Source organism: Struthio camelus, chromosome 1 (genome assembly GCF_040807025.1).
Source record: "Struthio camelus isolate bStrCam1 chromosome 1, bStrCam1.hap1, whole genome shotgun sequence".
Lineage (NCBI taxonomy): Eukaryota > Metazoa > Chordata > Aves > Struthioniformes > Struthionidae > Struthio > Struthio camelus.
In genome coordinates this window covers 13,633,157-13,659,811 of record NC_090942.1, presented here as the reverse complement: position 1 = coordinate 13,659,811, position 26,655 = coordinate 13,633,157, and the positions used below count along the sequence as shown (strand labels likewise).

General features: G+C 40.6%; 1 protein-coding gene across 11 annotated transcripts in view; it reads right to left on the bottom strand.

The window, feature by feature from the left end:
* Positions 1-1,390: 1,390 nt before the first annotated feature.
* The window catches only part of MAGI2 (membrane associated guanylate kinase, WW and PDZ domain containing 2), a 757,526-nt gene continuing 732,261 nt past the window's right edge, over positions 1,391-26,655 (bottom strand). For 8 of the 11 annotated variants that reach the window (XM_068924402.1, XM_068924568.1, XM_068924499.1 and 5 more), the window contains 2 exons: positions 25,144-25,282; positions 1,391-4,374 (listed from right to left, as the gene is read on the bottom strand). In XM_068924402.1, the coding sequence (XP_068780503.1) occupies positions 3,575-4,374; positions 25,144-25,282 (939 nt within the window). In that variant the 3' untranslated portion in view covers positions 1,391-3,574. Of the gene's footprint in view, positions 4,375-18,851; positions 18,963-25,143; positions 25,283-26,655 lie in introns of all 11 variants that reach the window. The other 3 variants (XM_068924945.1, XM_068925098.1, XM_068925015.1) reach the window with 2 other exon arrangements.

Genomic DNA, 26,655 nt, shown 5'->3' with positions numbered 1-26,655 from the left:
AAAGGAAAGGCATAATTATTAGCTCGGATTAGGGGAGGAAGGAGGTCTTTCATCCTGGGAAAGAGCTTTTTTGCCTTGAGAGGAATGGAGAACCCTGGGGAGAACTGCGGAGTTCCTGAGTCCTTGGGGCTGCACCAACATCCTCCTATGAGCTTTCACCGAACCGGCTCGCCAAGCGTGTGTTGCCGATCACGCGCAGGCAAGTATACTTACGGTGTGGAGCAGCCCACCTGCATGAAACTACACGTCCTATTTCGTGTGATATCGGATAGGTAGGCAACAATAGATAAGCGGTGTTGTAAGAATGGCAGTACAATGCAAATGCTATATTACTCTGCTAGTGTTATTTAAAGGAGAAAGGACATGTTTATTAATAGAAAAAGTTAGACTGGGCAGAGTGATGTAGCGGTGAGGCTGTACCGCTTCGGCACTCTTCGCAGTGGTACCGCTGGGCTGGTATCAGGCCTGTTTGCAGATTTCTGGCCGGGAAAATGGTAGCAATTTGAAGAGCAGCAACTGTTTTGGAGTATTAGAGACATTTCAGATTTGTTAGTCTTTATTGCAATGCAAAACAACATTATTAGTTCAGCTGGCTGAAATTATTCCTGTGGAATGTCGGTCTGCCGAAAACTGGGCTTTCACGGAAATTGGCACTGTGCGTACGAAGGCGCCTCACTTTTTTTTTTTTTTTAGATAAAACGTCTTTTTACGAAAAGAAAGCAATATTTATTTTAAAAATGACACATTTATGTGAACAATATCAGTAGCTTTCCAGCCAGCACAACTAACTCTGTCGATAGTCAGCAAACGGGTGGTTCTGCCTAACTGAAGGTAATGAGCACTTGGCGGTTCCCGTCGGTGAGAGATGAATTAGACCCCAGAGCAGGCTGTCTGGTTACAATTATTTTGACATCCTTATGATGTTTTCTGAGGCATTGTTTCTGTGAGGTAAATTGGAAATCAAATTATTCCCCCCCACCCCTTCACTCAGCTTGTAAACAAACCTTTCTACGGCTTGAGCTGCCGAATTTGTTTTTGTACCTATTGTATACGCACAGAATTCGTCCTTCAGTTCGCTGTGTCGGACCGCCCCCTCTTCCTGTATTTCACCACGCTGGAAGGAAAGTCTCCTCAGCCAAAAGAGTGATTTCTCCGCACCTTTGTAGCCTCTTACACCTTAACTTGTCTGACAGAATTCATATGGTTGCTTGCCTATATGCTAATTCATAAACACTAACCTTCTTTGGAGTAAGAAATTAAAATGGAGCTTTCTCTTTTCTATAATGTAGCGGTTAATTCCACTCATCGGCACGAAAATATTTCTTTGTTGGTGTGACACCGAAGTGTGTCACTCAAAATTAACACAGACTATATACAATTGAAAAAAGAAGATTTTTGGATATATATTTTATTTGACAGTGGTTTAGAATATCATACAGTAAACAAGATTTCTGTAAAAGTTAATTTATCCATAGTGGTGCGTTTCATAAAAATAGTTGCTCACTTACAGCCTTTCTGTGACTATTAATACATGGAATTATATTTATAGAGATAGAGCTGTACAGGGTAAATTCACAGCTAACACTACACAGAAATATTATCTGGAATGGGGTTTAGATGATGTGCTGTCTTCACAGGTTATCGATTACAGCCGCATAAAGCAATTACTGCACAAGGAGTAGCTGTGAACTGTGCAAATTAGAGTTTATGCAAGCATAATCTCAACTGTTTTTCAGATTTCATTGTTTGCTTTCTTTATACATAAAAATAAGATACTGGGACGTGCATCTACACTACAGAAGCATTGTCCAAAATCAGTTTCAATAAATTAATGGCAAATTATATTGGATTCTAGTTCAGGGGATAAAGATTTTTTTTCATTAAATAAGAGTTTTGTAAACAGCTACATGGACTTGTGCTTTTTTAGAAATTATAAATGGAGCTTTTTATTAAAAAAATGTTTGAAAGCTGCAAAATCCTTTACTTGAGGCTTTTCAAATAATTGGATAGGAAGAAACATGCCTATAATTTCTCAGTCCAGTGCAATGTTTGAGACATACAGTAATGTGCTAATTTCTTGGAACGAAGCCAATCTCAATCTAATTTTTGAGCAGAGCATATGAAGAACTAAGATTGCTAGAGAACAGCATTTTTAAATATGAATTTTTGACAGTACTTAGCTTTATTTTTTTTTTTTTTTAGATTATCAATGTATTATTGCCCAGGATTTTGTTTTAATATTGACGGACAAATACGCATATGCACACTTACACATACACACAGGCATCTTTTTGAAACAGGATGACTGACTGACCGAACTGGGAATTATTTCCTGTGAAGGCAGACTGGAACGTTTACCTGGCACTTAAGGCTTGAAATTCAAAACAGACAAGCAAGAAAGACGAAAACAAAAAGACTAAAATAATAATGAAAAAAAGATGGAGGTAGGGAAGAAATGATAAAACGGGAACCATTTTAAAAACGGAAATATATCAAATTTACTGAATGAGGACACCGAAAACTGTATTTGAGAAAGCAGTCTAATCAGTGTTAATGTGTGCCTTAAAGGCGCCTGCTCTGCCAGACCCAGGGAATGGAATGGAAAAGTGCCCAAACTAAATGCAAATCGGTGTGAAACATAGCACTGTTGATAAGCAACGCTATCATTTTCTGCAGGAGGGAAAGGCCTTTCCTTAAGGAAACTGCAGCTTTTTCTCTTTAGCAATCTTCCTTTTGCTGTAAGGGCTTTGCAAACGCCGGAGTTTTGAGCCTGGCCAATTGGTTTGCGTGCTACCTTGCGGTATTCGGGGAACCTGTAGTAAATTGCTTTTGAGAATAATTTGCAAATACAACTCCACCCTAACTCCTTTCCAATGTACAGAAATATGGTTTGTTCACAAAAATGGCAGTAGAAATGGTATCACAGAAACTAACTAGATTCCCAACGCCTCCCGTAGCTCCCAGTGGCCTATGCTACAGGGTATCACGTGGACTATCTCAAAGTGTTAACAGTGGAGACGTGTCATGGGTGTACAGTTCCAAATGCTTCAAAGAAACCCTTTAACCCCTGTCTAGATATGTTGAGAACAATTTATTTACAACATTTTAGCTCCATGAAAAGATCCTTTCTCAATTTCAGCTTGCTCCGTGCAGTTTTATTTAAGGCGATGTTCCAGTTTGTGATTGCTCTAACTTGTTCCAGTTTCTTGATATAAAGTTTGAATGAAATCCAAGTCCTTCATGCAGTGGAAAAAAAATGCTAAAGCTACACTGCACTAGCCTCCTCTCGTGTACTGTCCTTCATATTGTTTTGGTTTCTTCCATAGCTGCCAAAGTCCCTAAAATGGAACTGGGACTTCAGGGTCAATTTTAAATCTTCGTGTTGACTATATGCTTTTGAACTTATTAGATACTGTGCACATTGTCATGGAATTACACACTAACGTTTTCATTCCTCAATGCTTTGTGTATATGTGTGATAGTTAAAATAAATTAAAATAAATCAATGTGAGACAAAAACTAAGAAGAATGTTCTGCGTCAATTTGAGACAGTTAGAGGGCAACAGTCCCTTGTTTATCTGCTCATGGCAGAAGTACCAGACTTCAGAACGCTAGGTAGCTTGTCGGAGCCAGGGATTTTCCAAGGTCCTGGGGAGACAGTTGCCTTTCGAACTGCGGTGTTGGTGCTGCGAGCGTTGATGGAGTGGAGATGTCCCTTCCTGGGGAACTCGCTGGGTTTCCCGTCAGGGTCCCTCTGGCTGTGGTCCATATCACTTCCAGGTGAGCTGCAGCGATTGCTGCTGTATGTCTTGGTAGCACCTGTGTCAAGCTTGACATGGTCAGATGCTGCAGCTGACTTTTTCTCACTGGTATTTCCAGATTTGTGATCTTCTTTTTTGCTAAGAGATCCTCCTCTCTTGCTTTCCGGCTTCCTCAGCCTCCCAAACTGTTCATCACTGGTTCCAGCGCACACGTGCTCTCTCGCGCCTGCCTCGATCATAACGCCATGTCCCACCACTTTACTTTCTGAGGTGGGCCTGCCACCATCAGTGGTCTTATGTTTGCCTTCTGAATATCCTTTCCAAGAAGCCTCTTCATGCTTTGACCTGTCTACCTTTTTAGGACTTGCTGACCTTTCTCTTTGCTCTCCTAACCTTTTCTTCTTGTGACCGTTCACTGAAAGCTCCTTTGGTTTTCTTACATCATGTTCCCTCTTGATATCCCATGTTGGCTCTGGGCTTATCTGGTGAGAAGGGTCAGAGGGTGGGGCTATGTGTGATGAAGATAATGGTGAGATTATGTCATCGAGGGAAAGAGCTACTTCCGGCAGACCTGGGGAGGTGGCAGAGGGAGCACTCCAGGAGTTTGGTTCGTCTGTTGTAACAACAAAGAGAAGGGAGTTACGGGGGTATTCAGCAACATGCAACATGTATTTCACATGTATCTGCATTTCAAGTGAGAGCAATACCCAAAACACGCATGAGACTTAAACTCTGCAGTCATAAGTGAGGTGAAACTCCCAGTGGAGTCAATCGGGAAGAACACAAAAACACTCCCTGCCCCCTCCCTCCCCCAACCCCCCCCCCCAAAAAAAAAAAAAAAGAGTTCAGGAGAAGTAGGAGCTGCAGAACTGGTAACTGTGGTAACTGCAAATTGCAAATGCAGGAAATCTCAGTCTTATATAGATTCTGCTTTTCTCTGCTTATGTTAAATTATTGTTAAAATAATAAAGACATATGCTCTTGAAATCAAATTGCCTCTTTTGTAGCTGTGTAATGGATTTCCTAGCTGGGCAATATCAGCGCTGTCTCTGAGGACAAATGAGAAGGCCTTTCTGCCATCTATTAAACATGCCCCTACAAGCATTTAAAAATTGACAAGAATTTGTAGCTCAGATAAGGTCATCATTGAATTCTGGCTCATATTTTTTCTAAACAGATGTAATATTGCAGTGTTTACGGCTCCACCAGTCTTACAGGGTACTTAGAAAGCTCTGCCTTTATATAACACAGTTCAGCCCCTGAATGCCTTGGCTGTGCATTTTGAATTTCTCCCAGCTACTTAGCTTCAACAGAACATGCTTGGATTGTGCTGAACCTGTTTAATTTAGCTAAATAGATATCTCCTTTGCTGAATTGTGATGATGTACCTGAGCCGTTGGTACAAAGCAGAATATTCTGTGGTAGTCTCCTCAAATGCCTTCCTTTCTCTTGCATATGCGATAACCGTTTCTTTTGATTAACGTTCAGACAGGCAACGAATTCATCATGAGTAATGACAGCACGGCTCCTATTACCCACTCTGCTTTGAGGTTAGAGAAATCATTGAACTTGGCTAATGTCATTCCCTATTTAGCACCATTGCGTGGCTCTGAATGGTATGAGCAATAGTCTGTCAGAGATGAAGAACTGTCGCGGGGAGCCATGGAAACAAGGTGGAACCAGTGGCAAGAGCTGCATACTTCATGGGGAAGAAAATATAACCTTCTAGCCGAAAGGCAAGCATGGGCTTCTGCAGGTATCCCTCCGTGATGTGAACTGTCCTTTAAAAGCTACATTTATTTTTCTGAGTGAAATGGCTACTGTCAAATGATCATGAAGGCGCACGTTGTCTTGAAAAATGAAATGGGTTTTACTCCCTAGTCTGGGAGCTGCAGCTTGTTTGACTGAGACGGCACATTTAAGTAAATAGCTTGATCGAGTGATTGCTGTTTTGCAGATAAAAATAGGAGAGACAATAGTGAGGTGGGTGACGTAATAGGAGGGAACAGCACGGTTAGCTGAAGAGCTATTTATTTTCCCAGATGGTGTTTGTCATATGCTTTTGCATAATGAGCATATGTGTGGAAAGGATTAGCATTTGAGAGGGGAGAAAGTAAAAGCTCTGTGTAAGACAAATAAACTTTGAGCCCAGAATCTAAATGGGCTGAGGGTCTCAACTGATTTTTTTGGTTAAAAAAAAATCACACTTTCTTACCCTCCAGTTAAGGCTGAGTAATGTACCATCTGCTCCCCGTTCGGCACTTGAGCAAGAAAAAATAAAAGGAGGGCTCATGCATGTAGAGTTATCAGCTCTTATGAGCTTGCCTATAAAAAAGCACTTGCTTCTACAGGCTTGTTCTTTAATTTTGCTCTACAGTGCTGCAACCCCCTGGTGCAGTAATGCAAGTGGTGGGTAACAAAAGGAGGAGCAGCCCCACCTGGCTGGGAGCCCACTCTTTTTGCAGCTGAAAAGCTGTAAAAATGAGATCCTGTGTGGGTTAGCACTCCAACCAGCAATCATTCTTTGGGTCCAAGTCACTTTTTGCCTGACTTTTTAGGGGAAATCCGCAGTGCAGTGTGAATATGCCTTCTGTGCACCAGAGAGGTACCTGAGCTAGCGCCGAACACGCTCGCCTGGGTATTAGAAAATCGATCTGCTTGCAGCAGCATGGAGTTCAGTACAAGCTGATTTATGCTGCCTCCCTGAGGAGTAAGTTAGCCTGCACTAACCGCCCCGCAACCGTTGGAAGATGGTTCCCAGTCCCTGAGCTGTTCCCCGCTCCATGCCTCCATTGGCAGCGCAGCCCCTCGGCGGTCGGAGAGGAGCCCTGCACCTGCGCCGTACTGCAGAACTGCCCGCAGTGATTTTTCTCCCTCTAAGGTATTAGTACGCGAATGACTATAGGAATGAATGAATGCAACAGAAACAGTCTCAGCTCAATTTGTGTTGTTTATAGCAACACCTCCCTAGGGTAGAGGTGGTGTTGAGGGTTGGCTTGACCAACGCATTTGACTTAACTACAGTCTTTCTTTCCTACTTGCCTGTGAGATGATGGTTTTCACTGAGGAGCAGCGGGGTCATTATCAGACCCCATGCAAGGCCTTGAGAGCATCTAAAGTTACAAAAAATAGCTCGTTACTTTGGGAAGTATCATCAGCTGCACACCAGTAAAAACATCAAACGGCCTAGAGCAGCAAGATGCTATTGGGTATTGAGATTGCCTATGTAGAAAATGTGCCACCCTGCTGAAATCAGCTGTCTCTTGTCCAGGCGGCAGGAGGACAGGCCAGGTGATCGCCATTCAGAAACACGGTAGCAACCCTGCTCACTGCTCCTCCTGGGCACAAAGGACCATATTCTATCAGCTGTTCATGGGACGCTCGGGGGAAAGAGACCTGAGAGTGAGTGGCCTGCTGCTTTATTCCCTGGAGATAAGTGAATTATAGGGAATCCTGCACTGATTTATTAATGAACTGTCCCTCAAGACAATTTTCAATTTTTAACTTTTTTTTCTAGTTTTTATTTTTGGAGGTGAGGAAAGAATCACCAAATGTTTCAGTGAGCAATTATAGCTGGTTAGAACATACTTCAGCAGAAATTAGTAAATGGGAACATATCTGAATAGGTACATGTAATAATGTATGTGTGTATACATATATATGAGTGTATGTGTATACATACATACACACATATGTAAATATATATATATACACACACACACGTATATAAGCTAGAACACACAATACTATACACATTATCTGATTTTTTCCCCTCTTCCCCACAAACAAGCCTAGCAAAAAGAAACCTCCACCAACTAATCAAGACTTGCAACCAGAATTTAAAGGAGAGCCACAGGTAGGTCACTGGCTGCAGTTTGTTTAACTGCTGTGCCTAACCTTCTTGCTGGAGAAGCATCTATATAAGCTGTATTTCCTGGGGCTGAGGGAAAAAGCTGTCAAGGGAAAAAATCCCCACATCGTTCATATTTTGTGGCAATATGGTACTTGTGCCTAAGAACTTGAGAACAATGACTGTCTGTGAGCTTTAAGCACTATCAATGGAGACAGAAACGAGCCAAATCCAACCTGCTGCTTCTTTTAAATGAAAGGGAATTATGTAGAAAGTCATCCTTCAGTCTTGGTAAACGCTGATATCAGCAAAGCATCATTGTAATGTAACTGGCTAGCGAAGGGAATATTGATGTGAGGGTATTGAAACCTACTTCCCCTAATGTTTGAACATTACGGGGAAGTATCAAAATTACCAGGGTAGAGCAAAGTGCAGTAATGCAAGTAATTTGTTGCTCAGAAAAAAGCCTTTTTAAGAGCTGTGTTCAAGTCATAAGGGTTCATTTGGGCTTGTTCAACCATCACTAAGATGATTGCTTTTCCATAGCAAATATAAACATGAGAAAAAAATGCATAGTTTTATTCTTCAGAGCAACTAACCTAATGATTTCTCTCTCTGCTCCTTCTGAGGTTATAGCTGCATTTTGGAGACACTTATTAATACTGCTGAATCGCTGATATTTTTGCCTCAGTTTTTAAGCTTTGTACAACACCTATGGTAGTAAATGTGAACATAACCTACTTTTAGTGTCGGTTATCCTAAAGAAGCTCAAAACAGTTTGCAAGCGTTCTGAACTAGAGATAAAGCAATATTTTTCTTTTTTCCCCCTTCCCCTCTGAGAGGAATTGAAGACAGTAACTGCTTAACAGAGCACAAACTACTACTGCGCAACAACATACATGCAGAAGTGAAAGACCAAACTCAGCAGAAACTACGGGATAGATTTAGGGACAATGCAATTTTAAATTTATATTTGACTTTGTCACTGTGGATATCATCCTCACTACAGGAGAAATGATTCTTCACAGGCATACACCTCACTGAAGGCTAATAGATGCCTTCCTGCCTTCTCCAAAGGGAGAAAATCTCCCTTGACCTATTAATTTACACAAGATAAATGAACTGGAAGGTGCAGTATAATCTGTCACCGTGATGCTATTTGATTTGGTGTAATTTAGTAGGTGTGTTCTGGGTGCATTCTAGTTTCCATACTCTACTGGCACACAAGTTGGTGGTACTTCCCTGTATAACGTGCAAGAATGACTCACCTACGAACTGTTTCGCACAACTCCCAGGCAAGGAGTAAATGGCTAACTGAGTAAGAGACACCACATATATAAGATCTTCAGGGAGTAGGAGGACAAGTGAGAGATGAATATAGCCATTTGCGTGGCGCCGGGGTGGGGGGGGGATAGTGAAGAGGGGAAAATATCAGGAATAGAAGTTTTCAGTCTAAAGATTTTTTTGCTTAAGGTAGAAGTGCCACGTATATGAATTGTTTGCTTTGCTACCTCGGCTTGTATGCATTCAATGGACTAGAAGCGAGGACGTTATTCTCATATATCTACTTGCTCCTTTCTCCAAACCTGCTCCTCTGTCTGGATCCAGTGCTTACTCATGGCTTGCAACCAAACCACCAGCCAAAGAAATTTCGGCTTTATTGTTCATCAAAAAGAGAGGTGTGCCTGTCTATTCCTGGCATTGCCTAGGTACTAGATCAGAGGCAAGAGCTCAACAACTGATTTTTTTTTTTTTTGTTAATTTGCTACAATACTTATGTTTTCTTTGGAGGCTGCACATCTAAGGTTCTGCTGTCAAGTCTAGCTGTGCTTTGCTTATGGCTCTGCCAAGCTTCAGATTTGCTACTAGGTTTTCCTTTTACATCAACGTTATTTCAAATAGTTACTTAGTAGCATATCAAGAATTTGGGATTTTTCATTGGAGAAAATTGCCATAAAGTACTAATATTAATTTATTTAATATTTAATAGTATCATTAATAAAATGAATATCACATTTTATTACTTAAGTAAAATAAAATCCCAATGCCTTTTTAATTTCCAGAGTATGTGAATAATGAACAATATTTTTACACTTTGAACACTTTCAATAGTATGAATTAAATATTCCCTGAAATGTCTCAGCAGCTGTTTTTGTATTTTCCCAGAATTACTCTTCTACGGAATCAAAGAGTTGTTGATTAAATAAAAAATATGCTGCAGTATTTTTTCCCCCACTTTTTGTTTGAAATTATGTACTGCCAGAAGGTGGTAAACAGCTCTTACAGATGTTGCTAATAAAGAAAATGGGACAAATTGTCCCCTGGTGAGTATCCGCTAGGTTTGGTGGTGTTAGCCCAGCAATGCATTTGGCTCTTTCTCATTACAGCTTGGCATGCCTGTGATGTTCCTGATTGCAGCGGTCTCCTGCAGCTTGTCTTTAATGTTCTCTAAGGAGGGATATTTCAAGAATCTTTAATCTTTCATCCTGGAGCTTCCACAGCCCAGATATGCAGTGCTCTTTGTCTCCTGAAGCAGATTCTGTGAGGTTGTGATAGCTGGAAAAGCTCTTGGTACCTTCTGTTCAGCTGTCAGCCTCATGCAGGCATGCTGTGATAGATCGTCCTCTCCTTTCACCCTTCCCCTCAGCCTCTCCAAGAAAGTTAGCAGCGATGGGAACTTTGTCTGTCGTTCGTGCGGCCCATAGTTTTGGCTATAAACTTTCACTTCTTGCTAAGTATGCAATAGTGTTATGTTTTCTCCCAAATTACTCTCTGCTTGGCTTAAAAGACAGAAGTCCACTCTCCTTCCACTGCTCTTGTCCACATTCAAAATCCTCAATACCCATAAGCTTCAAAATGATTTAAGCCGCTTCTGCAAGTCCTTCACCTTGTCACTCACCATGAGGCTGTATGGCCATTTCATCCTTAGCATTGCTCTTATGCTGTTTCAGCTATAATGACAGTGTGCTATGGCTGCAAAATGTTGATTTTTAGGTACAAAAATGACGTACATGCCATATACGTTTACAAAAGTAGATCTAGATCATGACCGGTTATTCTGGCATAGGGGCTATTTTTTTCTTTCCTGCAAATGCAGTTAAGTGATCAGTTTGGTACTGTGGAGTCTAATTTCATGCTAACTTGATGCAACCACATTCATTACACTGTTTGCCTGCCTGCACTCAGTAACGTCATGGTGCCTCTAAATATTTATAGTAGCTTGTAAATGCAACTTTAAGAGCGAAATTTTTATGCCCTTTTGGTAATCTGTCATTTTGATTTTGCATATATCTTTTGCACAGGTTAAGGATGGCTGGGCAGTGTAAATGGGGTGAGTTATGCAAAGACAAGAAAGATTACAGGAAAATGAATGTGTATCTGAGTCCCTGAGTCTTTTGCTTCTGAATTTTATGTTTGGGATTTTCAGAAAAGTAGAATGATTTGTTAGGAAAGACTGACGTTTCGAGTATGAAATAAGTACTGCTCTAGTCTCTCTGTGACCACAGTCATTATGTGTTTTAATTTCTGTCACTAGTCTAATACTGGAAGAGCTACGGTGAGCTCCTGGTGGCATGGCTTCTGCAGCTGTCCACAAGAACAGAGAGTGACTGTAAAGGTAAGCTGGGCAAGAGAGACCTTAACCCCTCCGTAAATGTCCAACAATTAAGTTTATTTGCAGAAAATTCAGTCATTGACTCTGACCTCTTCCAATATGGGAAGCATAGCTCTACTTCCTTCTTTAGGCACTTCCCAGTGTATTTTATACTCTGTTGCCCTACTTTTTTCAGATTTCTAATTGTTACTGATAGGCAAAAAATTATTTCCATTGCTTTCATTATATGCATCTTTAATTTTATCCTTTACCTATCTACTAAGTGGAAAGATGCCCCAAAATTTTCTTACAAGGGAGATGGTGTTTGTGGAGTCCTTGCATGGGACCACCTGGCGAGACTTTGAATGATCTCGACTCAGGTAAAATTCCTTTCCATCTCCCATTTCTATACTGTGCATGGAGTTTTTTTAGAAAAAGTGGTTCCATGGTCAGAAATCTAATCTGAGAATTATTGAACACACACTTAAAAAAGAACAGATTGTTACACTTTTGGAAGCCCAAATCTGGAGAAACATAGGAGATGATATTGCTTGTTTTTGAAACTAAGTGAATAATGACACAGAGAAAGGGAAAAATTAAACATGGTGCAGAGAGGACAAAACTGGATGTTGTGAGGAAAGACTTAAAAAAAAACCCTTTAGAAAAATGCTGAATGTTTTCTTGGAAGAAGAAAATCATGACATACGTTGATATGTTTGCATTAATCTGTACAAAGCACTGCAGATGAAAGCAGTTGTCAAGTTTTTACGTACAATATTTACTTCTAAGGATACTTAACAAAGAAACATTCAGATGTGATTAATCTGGCTTGTAAAGAAGAATTCCTATTCTAATTCCATACTTTGTTTCTGCTCCTATTCTACATGCAGTGCATCCTGAGGAAACCCTTTTCCCTGAGTTGGTTGTTCAACTATGGCACTGCTTCGCCAGCATTTTACCATCCTAATCACTTGAGATAATTATTTAATTGCCTTGTAAATTCAGGCAGAGAGACAGGTGTCTCTGAAAGACCTCTGGAATTAGATATCTGCTCTTCTGTTGGAAGTGCATGCAGCCGACTGGAAATGTTGGGCAGCTGCTCCTGCGAAGGCTTTTCCGAGACACAGATCAAAGCCAAATGCACTGCCACAGATTTACCCCGCTGGCCCCAGGAGAGGCCCCTGGGTGCGCCCAAGCATAGGGAACTGCAGATAAGTGGCTAGAAAATTTTTAGGCTAATAAATGTGATAACAATGGAGACACATTGGGTAGGAGAGTCTGGAAAGTGAGTGGACTGGATTGTATCTGAGACCTGGATGAATCTGGGGTGTTGCAGCTAATTTTAGCCCGGCTGGATTACCCTGCTATTGTTCACCTCTTGAATATAAATTCTATCTGTAAACAATTCAGTGAAATTTTTTTAAAAAATACACCTAAGTTCTGGATCATTTGACCCTCTCCAACAACATAAAACAGAGCTGGCAACAATTCTTTACTCAGGACCAAGATAATTTTAACAATTAGCCCTGACAATAGCATGAGTGAAAAAAAAGATATTTTTTCTACGCAGAAAAATACTCCCTAAACCTACTGCAGAATGGGAGAGGAGAAAAAAAAAAAGAAAAGCCACACTGTACAAATAGGTTCTGTTACTGCTTAACTTACTAATAGTCTTCTGGCTGTGAACCTTAAGCAAGGCCAGATGATTATGAGTACAAAATTTATCATTCACTGCAAGACCCACTTTGCCTTTGTTCCCAAGAGATACGGATTTAGTAAATAGTTCTATCCGTTAACTATTTAAGCAAATAATTATCATGAGTGACCTGGACACTCATTTCATCATGAGTGACCTGGAGTGGACAGGGTAAATTTGACTTTTTCTTGCATTAGGTTAATGTATCTGTGTAAATGTTATAGGATGATTTGCTAATATTGTGAACAGCTGAAATAATACAAAATTGCAGTCAGTAAAGTGCTGTTATCCTATACAGCAAGCTCCTCACCACTGTGTCGGCATTAAGCCTATGGACAGCCTGGGTGCTAGTCTTGAATGATGTTACTCTTACCGCAAATTATTATTCATTGGGTGCTTCATGCAGTTTGGTAACCTTTTTGAAATGCTGAGCATCTCACATATCTGTTAGACCAGAGCTACTCGGGTAAGAGGGCCTCAGCTCTTCAGTAAAGAAGGTCTTTTTTTTTTTCTATATGATCAGGCAACAGAATAGAAGCTACAGAAACCTCAGCAGTTTTTCTCCTAGAGCCGTAGTGAAGCTGGGAGATCTACATTACAAGTTACTGTATAATTAAAAAAGATAATGACTTTTTAATTAGTTTTTATTAATAGAATTGAGTCATATTAAATCATAAAAGGTGCTCATAAATATGTTAATAGAATGTGTGGTATTAATGAAAAACATTCTATAAAGACTGAATAATTTAAGGGTTGGATATTATGCACTTAATTAAACTTAAATATTAAATTTATTAATTATCACAGCTAAAATGGGTGTTAGCAGTAGGCACCACATCCCAACAGGTCAATAAATAGATGTCATTATTAAGGCTATGTAGACAATATGTAGGATGCAGTTAACAACTGGGGAATTCAGAGCATTTGGACTCTACATGAAATGCTGCTAGAAAGTTTTTTCTGACAGCTGCTGAGTGTTGACAGTTCTCATTTATGATCTCAGCAGGATCTTAAGCCAAACATACAATTTGGTTTAAACGCACCCCCATTTACAAAGTTCATGAATAAGTATTCCAGTCCTATCTAGGTTAGAAGCCAGCTGCAGAATTAGACGCCTCTGTAAACTCTTTTTAGGCTCCAGGGCACTGGGTACTAAAGATGCAGAGCTGACCCAGGCACGAGGCTTACTGTTGGGTCTATAGTCATTTCTGATATCCTTTGGATGCTGAGATAATTTTCTCTGAAAACTGTGCAGTGAGATGGAAGTGAACGAATAAATGAATGTTACATTGTAATATTCAGCTCTTAATGAGTAAACGCAAACTGCACAATATTAGAAAACCCAGATGTTTAAAATTCTGGGTTGCATATGCTTTGCTGTAACTGAAGAAAATATAATATGCTCTGTGGTCATGTTTATTAAACATCAGTTGGAGAGTGACAGTTACCTCACACTGTTGAAGTTAAAAATTGCATTTTATTTTCTGAGGGTTTTTTTTCCAAGCTAAGAGTAGCAAGCTATAAAAAAATCTGACAGAGGCCACGAGCTCGCCTAACCCCTGCTTGCTGTCGGGCCACAGAGCATCAGCTGGGCACTGCATCACTGGCTGCAGCTGCCTCTGCGAAAAAAGCTTGCCTTCTCCTCTCCAATGGTTGGAATATTTTTTAAAATCACTCTCTATATGACTATTTAGACCCATCAAATTTAGGTGCCTGTGATTTGAGTCATAAGAGGCCCTGTTTAATTTAATCTTAGGGATCATAGCATCATAACTCTGACAAGGCTTTTTCAAAACAGCTTCAATGCTTGTAGCTTTTATACAACTTCTTGTACCTTAATAATTGTACTTTTGTCTCTAAAAATAGCTGAGCATTGTTTCTGGATTCTTTTAAGGAAGCTAAAAAGCCAGTCGTTTTTACACCCTGATAACATGGATCACTTAAATGAATTCAAAGCCCCTGTATCCAAGTTCAGTGGACAATTTTGGAGAAGGAGTCCTCATCTGGAGGTACAAGGTGTAACGTTCTTGTCTACTTCAAGCCAGAGGTGGACACACAACATTTCCTGGGTCCTTCTGCAGAGTATGAAGTTTAACCCCTCTGAATCACTATTCGTTTACAAATGTAGATGAGAGGATCTGCTCTCTGCTGGAGAAATGCATGCCGTTACAGGAATCTTATACCCAGCTGAAGAGATGTGGAATGGATTTTAGATACCCAAAAGTCTGTTAATTAAAGAAGCTACTGCATAACCTTCATTATAAGAATTAATGGACTAGGTAGCAGGAATAAAGATTTGTGTCTTCACACATTCTCTTAAATATGAACATCTGCATTGCAAGGATGACATCACACAGGAACATCACCAGCGTAGGGAGGCCAACCCTGACTAGGACACACCTTCTGGCTATTCACTGGGCGACCTGTTGTCAACTTACAGGTGAGAGGGACTGAGGAATGACTGGCAGGAGAGGCATTTGAGGACATGATACAGTTCAATAGCGGGAGACTGGACACTATCAGAAAGTCCCCTTTTGGCTGGAGTTCCCATGGCAACGTGCAAAGACATAGCAAGTGTCACTAGAGGCCAGTTTTTCCCATTTCTCTGGGTTACAAGAAGGAAGAAACTGCTGCAGTGGAGCCTAGGAGCAACGGTCATGTTCCTTTAGGCCCTTTATCTTGGGCGCTTAACTTCTGATATCGTTAACTGAATAAAAGTGCGGGAAGCCACAAAGAAAATGTTAGAAAAAGACTCGTGGGTGGGATTTTTCCCTTCTTTGGCTGATGAGTCTGCTTGCCAGTTTACATGAACAAAACAAAGGATAAGGTTTGTTCATCTGTTTTAGTCACTGTAGTCCAGCGGTAATTATCTACACTTTACACCACATTAGTAAATCTACTCCAGTATATTATGTAAAAATAATTAAGCCTTCGTAATAAGTCGCTCAACTGCCTTATTATTAAATCTTTGCTCAGTGCTGAGGACACATTGCCAATTTTGGCATGGATTATAATGCATGTGGATTAGCAAGGTTCTGCTTTAATTATAATACTGAGTAGTCGACTAAGAATTTTAATCTTTAAAAGTGCTTTTCAAGCATTAAATAATTTATCGTCATAACACTCCCATGAGTTAGGTAAGTAAATACTACTAGTCCATTATACAGATGTGGAAGAGTGGGTTTAAGAATCCAGCTGGACTGGCCAAGGTCACTGGCAAACCCAGCATTTTGGAGTACGGAACGGACTCTGTATTTCTACATGCAAAAAGTAAGGAAATGGTATCTCTTCACTAAAAGCTCAAAAACATTGTCACAAAACTTCAGAGTCTTCCTGTCTGTCTCCCTCTTTTTCAAAATTGTGTCTTCTATTTCTGTATCAAGGGATACCAATGTAAAAGGTCAATATATCTTTTAAAACAGAAATTTGCAGACAGACGTAGTATACGCACCCATGCATCCATACACATACATACACTGTGTTTTAACAGAAAAATGTTCTACTTTCCTGCCAGCTGCTACATATTTATTAAATGCTATGGATGTGTTTGTAAAACAAATGTTAATATTCAGTTTTGTCCTTGAATAGTACAGTTTTTACCCATAGCAATAAAATAGCTAGAACCTTTGGGAGCTCATACTCAAATTGCACGATGGTTTTAGACCAATTTTACTAACCAGTATTTTGCTTCAATTAGTTAGTCTTTTTTTTTTTTGGTATTTATACACATCACAGGCTTCTGAAATTAAGTTGATATTGCTAGAAATAAGAAGGTGGTATTGGAAATGCAGCATGAATATGAATGAATGTTCTCAGTTCCATCAAGGTGGTCACAGAAGGAAAGGGCACTTTTCCAAAATGACTATTGATTTTTTGCTTTCATGTCAAATGAATGATATATGGGATAGTTCAAGTTCTGAATAACCCTCCAACTCTGCTCTAGAGATTTATAAAACGAGCATTAAAAATAGGATGAATTGGGTTATCTGATCTGTATAGGTAGGAGTATCTGGCTTAAATGTATAGGTCAAGATGCTTTAGAAAATTATGATACAAACGTAAGAGCTTCAGAGGTATTAACAGAATTAAAGAACTAGGAAACTGCAGTTTGGAGTTTTGAAACCTTTAGCTGTATACGTACCATAAAAATATATTTTTGCAAGTACAAATGGTCACTGGTTAGGACTACTACTACTACCACTCCTCCTCCTCATGGCACCAGAAAGCACAGAATTTAGGCAGGTATCCCTTGATATGGACATACTTTCTAAATTACATTCTAGCATCTGCATCTCTCTTGTGCTATGTCCACCTTCAAATGAGCCCATTGATCGTTTTCAGTGAATGATTATTTATACCAAACGGAACAATTCCTGGAAGAGAAATGCAGACTCATTGCAGTCTGTCCTATAATGCTACGGTGAGGAGCCTCTCCTAAGATATGTTAGAACTTAATTGATATATGTTTTGTTTTACGGGGGTAGCCCAGCCATTTTTGTTGGAAAAAGTCCCATTGCAAAACTGGCTCTTTAGAATATTCTTCCAGGAAAATTATTTTATTAAAAATATCTGAAAGTGAAATATTTTGCAATGGCGCACACATATTTTTATTTGGCCTCATAGTACTTCTAGATCAGTTAAATATTTTGATTTTTGGTGTTGACTCAAACTAAATTACTTTTAATTTTACTGGATATAGCTTTACTGGGAAAAAAAGCTCTGTTCCAGCTCTCCCTGCCAAGTAAATAATCAGAGCACCATTCACTGCTGAGGGACGGTGCAGAACTGACTCAAGCTGTATTTGTATAGGATGGAGATGTCTATTTATCTCAGGAAGAAAGATTTATTTCCTCTGTCTGTTGTGCTATAAGAGGAAAAATGAAGACAATAACCACATAGTTACGGTTATAAATGCGTAACAGTTGTGGTGGAACCGCAGTTCACTGAACTTCCCGTGCTCGACAACTGAGGCTTGCAAACTGACCCTAATACCACTGCCCACTACGGGTTTCTAACCTCCTCGTCTCTCTGAATTACTTCTCTTCAAGTGCCAAGGAGAGCAAAGCAGAAGTATGGTGAGAAGGACTTTAAGGAATGGGGCAATTCAGATTTCTGTGCTGTGCAGAAACGTCTCTGTCGCTAGCAGGGCTCAGAGCAGCCTGCGAGGATGGAGGCCAGGGTGCAGTATACACCCTTGAACTGCACTGGTTCCAGGTGGCAGATGGCCCCTAGAAGTGCCTAGTCTGTGTGATCAAAACATAGGGCAAAGCGTGCTTTCAAAAAATTCTTATTTGTACGCACAAGTTGGAAATAAACTCTAACTTGGAAACATTTGCAAGCTATCAATTGGAGTACTCTGATTTGCAAGCACACAATCGACAACTTCAACACAGTTTACTAACTGGGTGTTGGGGGCAGGACCTTTGTGTGGGCCATACAGGAAGAGCTAACTCAAAGCACAGAGGGTAAGAGGATACTTTTGGATAACTTCCTTTCTATTCCAGTCTGGCTCCTTCAATAGTGTAAGCCTGGCCGGCTACTTCCTTATAATTATAGCAAATATACTACATTGTGGAAAGCCAACAGCAGTGAGATTGAATGCTTCTCAACACTTTTGAGTCTTCTCTGATGACAGGAATCAATAAAAATTAGGAAAAATAAATTAATATTTTTCGTAAGAAAAAGCCGAAATATAGCAGGCCTATAGCTGTGTTTCTTGTACTGGAAGCAGTGGACCAGGGGAACAACTAAATACCTAGGAGATTACAATACATTTGCAAAATACACAGGTGTTTTGCTATCTTAGATAATCAATTAGGAAAGAAGAGTCCGATATTGTAGAAACCACTAAGCCAGCTAGTGTGCAAGCAGAAGTTGGAAAAGATTCTATTAACAGTCGTGAGAAATAAAAGCACATTAAAGAAAGATAATATACATGCAGAGTTTACAAACCGTGTCTTTAGGGTGGCCCAATAAGTAGAAATATGGGGACCCATGCTTGTCACTTTTCATGCACATGGAGAGACTGGAAGGTACCATTCCTAAAGGAAGGGGAGGAACAGCCTAGGACCAATCATTAGAATTAACAGAACCAGTGACATAAAGATATTTTACTACTGTTAGAGCAGAGAATTCTTAGTAAGTTTAGAATAACTGAGAAAAAAGCTTATATGCAACAGGAAAGAAGTACATCTGTAAAGCCAAGACAAATAAGCATGCTGTAAGTCCAAATATTAGTGAATGACTGAACTACTGTACGTATATATTCAAGAAGTAGGGTCACCCAAACTGCGGATGTGGAGTACATCTTGAGGTGCTTTTTGAGGGAGTCGTAAGAAGTAAAAATCAAAGGACTGAATAAATTTCAGAATTGTGCTGATTCATTTGTACGAAAAATCCTTGTACTGGTATCAACTCTGACATTTTTAGTTTTAGTCAGTGTGGTAGCCCTGAAACATGACCTGAGAGTTTCTTCAGTGCCCTTCAGAAAGCAGTTACTGCTAAAGAGCGCGTATCTTTTCTATGTTAACCAGCAATGGCTTTGTATGTACTGAAACTTTACATTTTACATACAGAAATCTTTAATAAATAACCAAAAAAATGAATCTAAACCCCTGTTCTTTAAAATCACCTGCATGTGATGAACCCATGGGGTGAATTTTGGACGTAATTTAGTCTCTTGTGGAAGCATTATTCCAAAAATTCACCAAGCCATTTACGCCATCCCAGGGCTCGTCTTCCATTAAAATCAGTCGCTGGCGGGGAGGGAGAAAGGGAAAGGAGAACCGCTGCGTAAATCCATAAAGCGCCGACCAGCTGTGCCACACAACCTCCTTGCTCACCAAGCCGCATTAGCTGCGGTCCTCGCGGCTCCATGCATCAGTGCCAGGCAGTGGAGCACCACGGGTGAGGCCACATCTATTTCCAAGAGCCGGCAGTGGAAAGGGCCTCCAAAACTGCAGCGGGAGCTGCCGTCCCTCTAATAAGCCTTGTAACTGAATTTTGACTTTCTGCAACAGTTTTGGCCTGGAATATTTTACAGTCTTTTTTTTTTTTTTTTTTTTTTTGCAATCTTTCATTCACTCTTTTATTTCAAGAGAAAGACAGCTCAGAAGCATGTAGCAGCATTGCAGCTCCTGGGTTAAATGGAAACGGCTCATTTTGCGTGACAGAAGGGAAGCGGCAGAGTGCAGGGTCGGGACACGCGCTGGGAGAGGCAGGCGCCTTCCCTGCACGCCGTTTGCCTTGGAGCCCCTACGCACAGCAAACGGGTTTGAGTGCACAAGAGCTGCTTTATACAAGCAAACACTGAAGGCGAATCACCATTTCAAAAAGCTGTGAGTTTAGTTGCAATTCCTGGGAAGTGCTGGCAAATTAAAGAAAAAGAAAATAAACGAAATACAGGATTAAACGAAATAAGAGCATTAAAACTCAGTGCCTGCTCCGCTATCTCTATAAACAACACGCAAACAGCTGATGAGTTTCTAATTCTCTAACAATATAATTCAATGATTGGGTTCTATTGTCTTTTGAAGTGAAAGAGCTGGAGATGTGTTTCCAATTACTCCATTTAGTGGAAAGTACCTTTTTGCTCCATTTGTAATTATTTAGTTATAAAATTCATTCCTTTCAGATACTTCTAAACACTTATGTGTTTTAATGTAGCTTTGTGCAAATGAAAGCTCCGGTCAGGAAATACTAGCAGCGGTAAGCCAGAGGGATGAGCTGCCAGCACTGCTGCGACTGAGAATGAAACAGCACAGGTTTTCCTGGAGATCTTCAGCCATAAATTGTTTTAAAAAACGCTGGTTGTACTCAGGGAAAACCGTGGCTTCCTGGGGCTGATCCATCACGAGAATTAACGCAGCTTTTGCAGAGCCCGTTGCTGGCCGGAACGACTGTGATTTTTTAGCTTTATTTAATGTTATTATTTTTAGATGCAGTGAACGTATTTCACACATTTTGCCTTTAGGGATGCCTCTTTATCCCAGCGCTTGGCTGCGCAATGTAGACGGGTTCGTACACCTATGGCTAAGGCCTGAAAAAATAGTCCATAATTAGGCTCCCGCAGCGTAAGCAGGCAGATTTTCAGAAGCGCTGTGCACCCAGTAGTTCCTGCTGGAGCCAATAACCTCTTAGATACACGTACCAACAGGGATTCAGGCAGCCATTGTAAGAAAAATCTCGGTCTGCGATTTTAATCGGGCTGTACTTGAACGCTGGGCTGCGGCGCGCGCGGGGCCGTTCATCCTGCGTCTCGCGCCGCGCGCGGGATTCGGCGGGGCTCCCGCGGCGCTGAGCGCGTCCCGCGATGAGGATCGGCAGCGGTACTCCCAGTTCTTCCTCGCACAGTAAAATGAGAACACAGTTTGCTGGCAAACCATTTCCTAGGAACCACGCTGCTGCTGCTGGCCGGGTGTCGACGAGCTGTGACAAGTCTGTCTCCCTGTGCGGAAGGCCGGTTCCTCTGGCTATCCTTATCCTCAGCAAACATGTTCTGAGATTTTTGGGGTGATAAAACATCTGTTTTCTAATCTTCCTCTGATGCACCCCGCTGTGAAATCAGCTACAGTTTTAGAGCACTAATCATAGCCGTGCCCCTTCACAGCTATTCTGATAGAGCAGCGCATGGTACCACGGGATCTCTGGCTACTTGGGGATTTTTCTCTTTGAAGTGCCGTGGAAATCGTTTTCAAGGAAATGCAGCAGCTGGAGTTGAGGTAAATGATGTATTTGCCTCCCTTTTTTTTTTTTTTTCCTTCCCCTAGGTTTAGACAGCGGCACAGCTCAGCCAGAACAGGCTGAGAGGCGCTCGCGGAGACCAGGCGGCACAAAGTGACATCTCTCGTTCCGTACGCTTACCTCCTCTCAGCAGCCTGTTTTCAGGTTTTTCCCACAGAGCGCTTTCTTCTTTTCAGTACATGCTCTTTTCCTTCACAGATCTCTTTCTTATCATTGATGATATTTCCTGAATAAAAAATGATTTTATTGGTGTCAATCACGTCGTCATTTGAACGTTGATTTCTCTGGTACTTAACGAGATGCTGTCATCTTTTGTGCATCATTAAAATAAAACTGATCATATTGCATAAGGAAATTCAAAAAGTTGAAGAGGAGAAGACAGTAACGCGGTGCTTGTTTGGCCAGTTGGTTTAAGTCATTCTAAATAAACTTCGTTTTTCTTAATGCTGTGGCTCCGAATGCTACTGCGGTCAGAAAGGTCTTTAAACACAGAGTTGCTACAGCTGTCTTGGGAAGTCCCTAACCTTTCACTTGTCAGAGACTGGGAGACAATATCAGGGAAAGGATCCTGATACGCTTTTCTGGTTTTGTATTCTGTTTTTGTATTGCTCCCTCCGCACCGCTGCTGGAATCCAGAGAGCAACTCAGCCCGCAGCTCAGGCTTTTATTTTAATATAAAACTAAGTATCATCCCACTGATGATCCACTAAACTAGACACTCTCTGATGACACCAAGAAATATTTCTGACAGGTATTTGCTAAAAACACAGAACATGACGATGTGTTTTTTTTTTTTTTTTCCCCCAGTAAAGGAAGTTCTCAATAGTCTTGTTACATGTCAACCACGTAATTCTGATGGGATGAAGAAGGAACCGTTAAATAAGGACTAGTTTGTCGGATCGCCTCTACCACTCTGTCCTCATGCTTACTGTCACGATGTTCTGTGGGTTCAGTTTCCGTCAGCCGGAAAGGACGTTCTTCGCCGGGGGTTTCTTTCATCGCTCTTCTGACAGGTGTTCTTCGCAACGTGATGGTTTATCCTTGAGCTTCTGGGCTTCTTGAAAAATGCCCTTCAGTTTTAATCGTTTCTATTTGTTAATTTCTGTTTTTTTATGTGCATCTTCTGCTTGTTCTTAGAAAATTTTTCACTGCTTTGGGAAATGACCTAGGGAGGAGTTTAATACTCTAGCTAATTTCAACAGGCATCTTTTTATTTTGTTTCTATTTCGCTGGCAGACTGGATACAGTACTCACTTCTTTTCTCTGCTAGTGTAATCATTATATTAATAAAAGCAGATACTTGGACGCTATCCTTTGCTGTGACGCTTTCTGTAGATCGTGTGTACATTAGTAGTAAAAGTACTCAGGAATTACTTTATATTTAGCTACTGCTCTGTAGGAAAACATGGATTTCCAGCAGTTACTTAGTTCTCCTTTATGGAGCTGTGAGCTGGGGATGTGGTTAGGAAAATGATCTGACTAAACAGTACTTCTTTATAGCAACTTTCATATCACAACACCCTGCATTTCTATATTATCTTTCCTCTAAACATTCCAGCTGACTTTCCAAGAATTGTTTTAAATGGTCCTGTAAAGTGTTCTTATTTCTTTCTGTTATCGCTCTGAACTGTTTGTGCTTGGTTTGGCAGCGTTTCATCTGTATTTTCTACCAAAGTATTTCTGGGGAAGGGAAGGCTTGTGCACATTTGTCTTCCCAAAACAATGCATGCTATTTACATTGGACAATTTCTACATCCACTTCCATTTTCAAATTATTCCGGAGTAAGGTATAAATTCTTAAAGGAACTTATGTACTAAATCTCCAGTAAGCCTAGGTTTAAGTACCACCCAGAATGGGGACCTTAAGGAAATCAGATTCTGAATGGCTCAGAACTATGATCGATTCGGGCATTGATTTTTTGCACTTAGCAGCCTCCGATGACCCCATCAGATTAAACTGTTTTTCAAGGTACTAGAGAACTGCCTGTCTATGGTTCTGCTATTTGAGGAGGATTACTACTGCGAAATCAGTCATGGACTTTTGTTTGCTCTTTCATGAAAAATGCTGCATCTCTCTTTCCAAAAGTTTGGAAATTGATTTTGGATGTAATCTGGATGTCTCTTGGAGGTCTCTCTGAAAGGATTATATGTTAGTTAAAATTGATATAAAATGTCTGAGTACCAATTTATCATAATCACAAGAGGCTGAAAGCAATTTTCGGCATAAAGCCACTGGCCTTATCACCCAGACTGAGCATGCTATGACTCATCCTTGCTGCCCTTATTCAGAAACGCCTGAGTGCTGATAGCAACCCAACATACACCATCCCAAGCATTGCCTCAGCCAGAGAACGCTTGTCGTTTAGAGCAGAAAATGATGCAGTTACCACATATACCCACAGCTAGCAAAATGCTGACTTTCAGTGGCACTAACTTTACTGTCTTCAACAAAGATAATGAATTTATGTTGATAATAAAGAGCTGACCCTACATTTAAGACTAAGTATTACTTTGCATTTTCATATGCTACTGCAATTTCTCATCCTCATGGGAAATGATGCTGGACCTTGAAAAGTAACAGTAGAAAAAAAAAATCAAGTTAATAGTATTTGGGACCTCCTAGCATCATGAATTAACAGAATTTTCATCAGAAAAACCTTTTCCTGTGAGATTTCAGGCCCAGCTGTACATAGAATTTATATAAATACATGACATCATTGTCATGCTATACTTCAGAGTCTGCTCTGATTTCAAGTAAAAGAAAAATGTTTTTTGTCTCTGAATAGCCTCTGGGTGTACATATATATATATATATATATATATATATATATATTTCTTGTCATTTCAGTTGTGAAGTAAGTTCTCCATACTGTCTAAATGATTCACACTTTTTGAAATATTTGAAAAAGTCCCATAAGTCTCCCTGAAATAAAATGCAAGATGAAGGGTCATGTTTTCTCACTGGAATGAGTGGTCTCCTTTTTTATTCAGAGTTGGCTTTTGCTTTATCATCTGTGTAAATTGTCTGAGATAGTGGAATGGGTGAGGTTGCCAAAGAAATGCACTAACATTAATGCTTTGAGTTTAATCTTGAGGCTCTGAATTTTATGGCAACAGGATTAGCTGCTGTGATTCAAAAATGTGCGGAGAAGTACCAATAGAGGAAAACCAGCACAGTTTATGAACTTATCAGCAACTCCCAGCACACTCAGAGATGCCCCTATAGAGTTCAAAGTGCTTCCTCCAATGCCCATGTTATAAGCCATTGCCTGTGTCAGGGGGTAGTAGGGGACAGTGAAGTACATACATTACGGCCTCGAGTCAAGAAAGCACTTAAGCATGTGAATAAGTCCACTTGTAATCAGGTAAGCACTTAAGTCCACACTTAATGTGCCCCAGCACATTACAACATATAAATCTATAATTACTACTTAGCACAAAAACAACGTAATTAATTTATATAGGTCCATGCACATGGAAAAATATAAGGATGAAAACCCACCATATTCTGGGACCTGGCCTGTTCCACGTTTCAACAACAGTCGCACTCTCCTGCCGCCAGACTTGATTAGCTCTATTGCTCTGGCATGTGTCATGTCCCTTGTGCTTTCTCCATTGATTTCAATTATTTGATCTCCTACCTGTCAGGTAAGAAGAATATTGAGTTAGATAGAATTGCAATAAAATGATTGTTTCAGAAAGAGACATATTCAATGGATCACAGATTACTTGAATGACAGACAGACACATCAATGTAAATTTGTTCCTGTCTGTCGGAGGAATATTACTGGCAGATTAAATAACCTCCAAAATGGATTCTGAGTGTGGTAGATCAAATGCCGCTCATCTTCTGCTAAAATCAGTGTAATGTATTTGTAACTTGTCTCCTGTCTTTTGAAATGCTGGCTATGCCGGAATCACTGGAAACACGTTATCTGTGCTACGCTTTAATTTAGTGTTGCATAGGCCTGAAAAGACTGTTGCTGCATTTGATTTGCTGTCTTCACATGGAAAAGAGAGGTTCATAGTATAATTATCCAGGCCCATCATTTCAAAATCCAAATCTTAGTAGCAAAGGTTCATACCAAATTAAGAGCTATTATGAAGAAAACTATTAAAGAAAGTTTAGTAGCTATGACAGTCATTGCACAGATCGAGTAGATTTGTTAAGAGCTCTTATAAAAGCATGTTTTGAGCCATGTATCCGTACATGTTTCTTGCTCCAAGTAAGCACAGCCCGAGCCTGAGGCACCCAGTTCGAAGAGCGATCTCCAGAGGTCTCATTACAGATTGCTGGCACTGCTCTCCCAGCTGGCTGCCCAGTCAGAGTTAGATTCATTATTCTTTTCCTACCTCTATTTCTATAGCTGTAAATTGGGGGGTTGATGTCTGTATCTGCCTTCCACTCTAATCTTCCTCCCAGCTTTGCCTCCCACTGTGATGTTCTGGTTCTGCTTATCTATTACCTTTCTCTTAGTGAGAAGAGCTGGTGGTAAATGCTAGAAACCGTCTCAATGAAGAAGGGAAGGATCACTTTTCACTGCAGCTAGTCACCAGGGCAGAGAGAATATGTAGGAAGCAACAGTTGTACAGCTTATTTGATGCTGGCATATCGCTGCCACGCACTTGTATGGCAAAACAGTTAAATCAGCAACACAGTGAAGCGACAGGTGAGCATCGAATTAGCGGTGCCAGAGCCTTCAGAGCTAACATACCTCAGCCGGAGCCCAGATCCAGGGCTGATTTCCCAGTGAGCAAGAGGAGCCCATTGGGGTCCTGCTGAGCAGGTCTGCGAGGGGAGCATGAGGACCCCAGTGGACAGGCTCAGGGAGCACATTTGTCCATGCCAGACGCGCCTGTCTGCTCAGCAGGATCACACTAGTCTTGGCCTGCATCTACGGCCATCTCACAGCAGGAGGAACCGCGCATAGCCAATACCTTAAAATAACACTACTGCATCCATCACAGAAAGGCTTTTAAAGAGACCATAAAGATTTCATGACGATGGGCACTT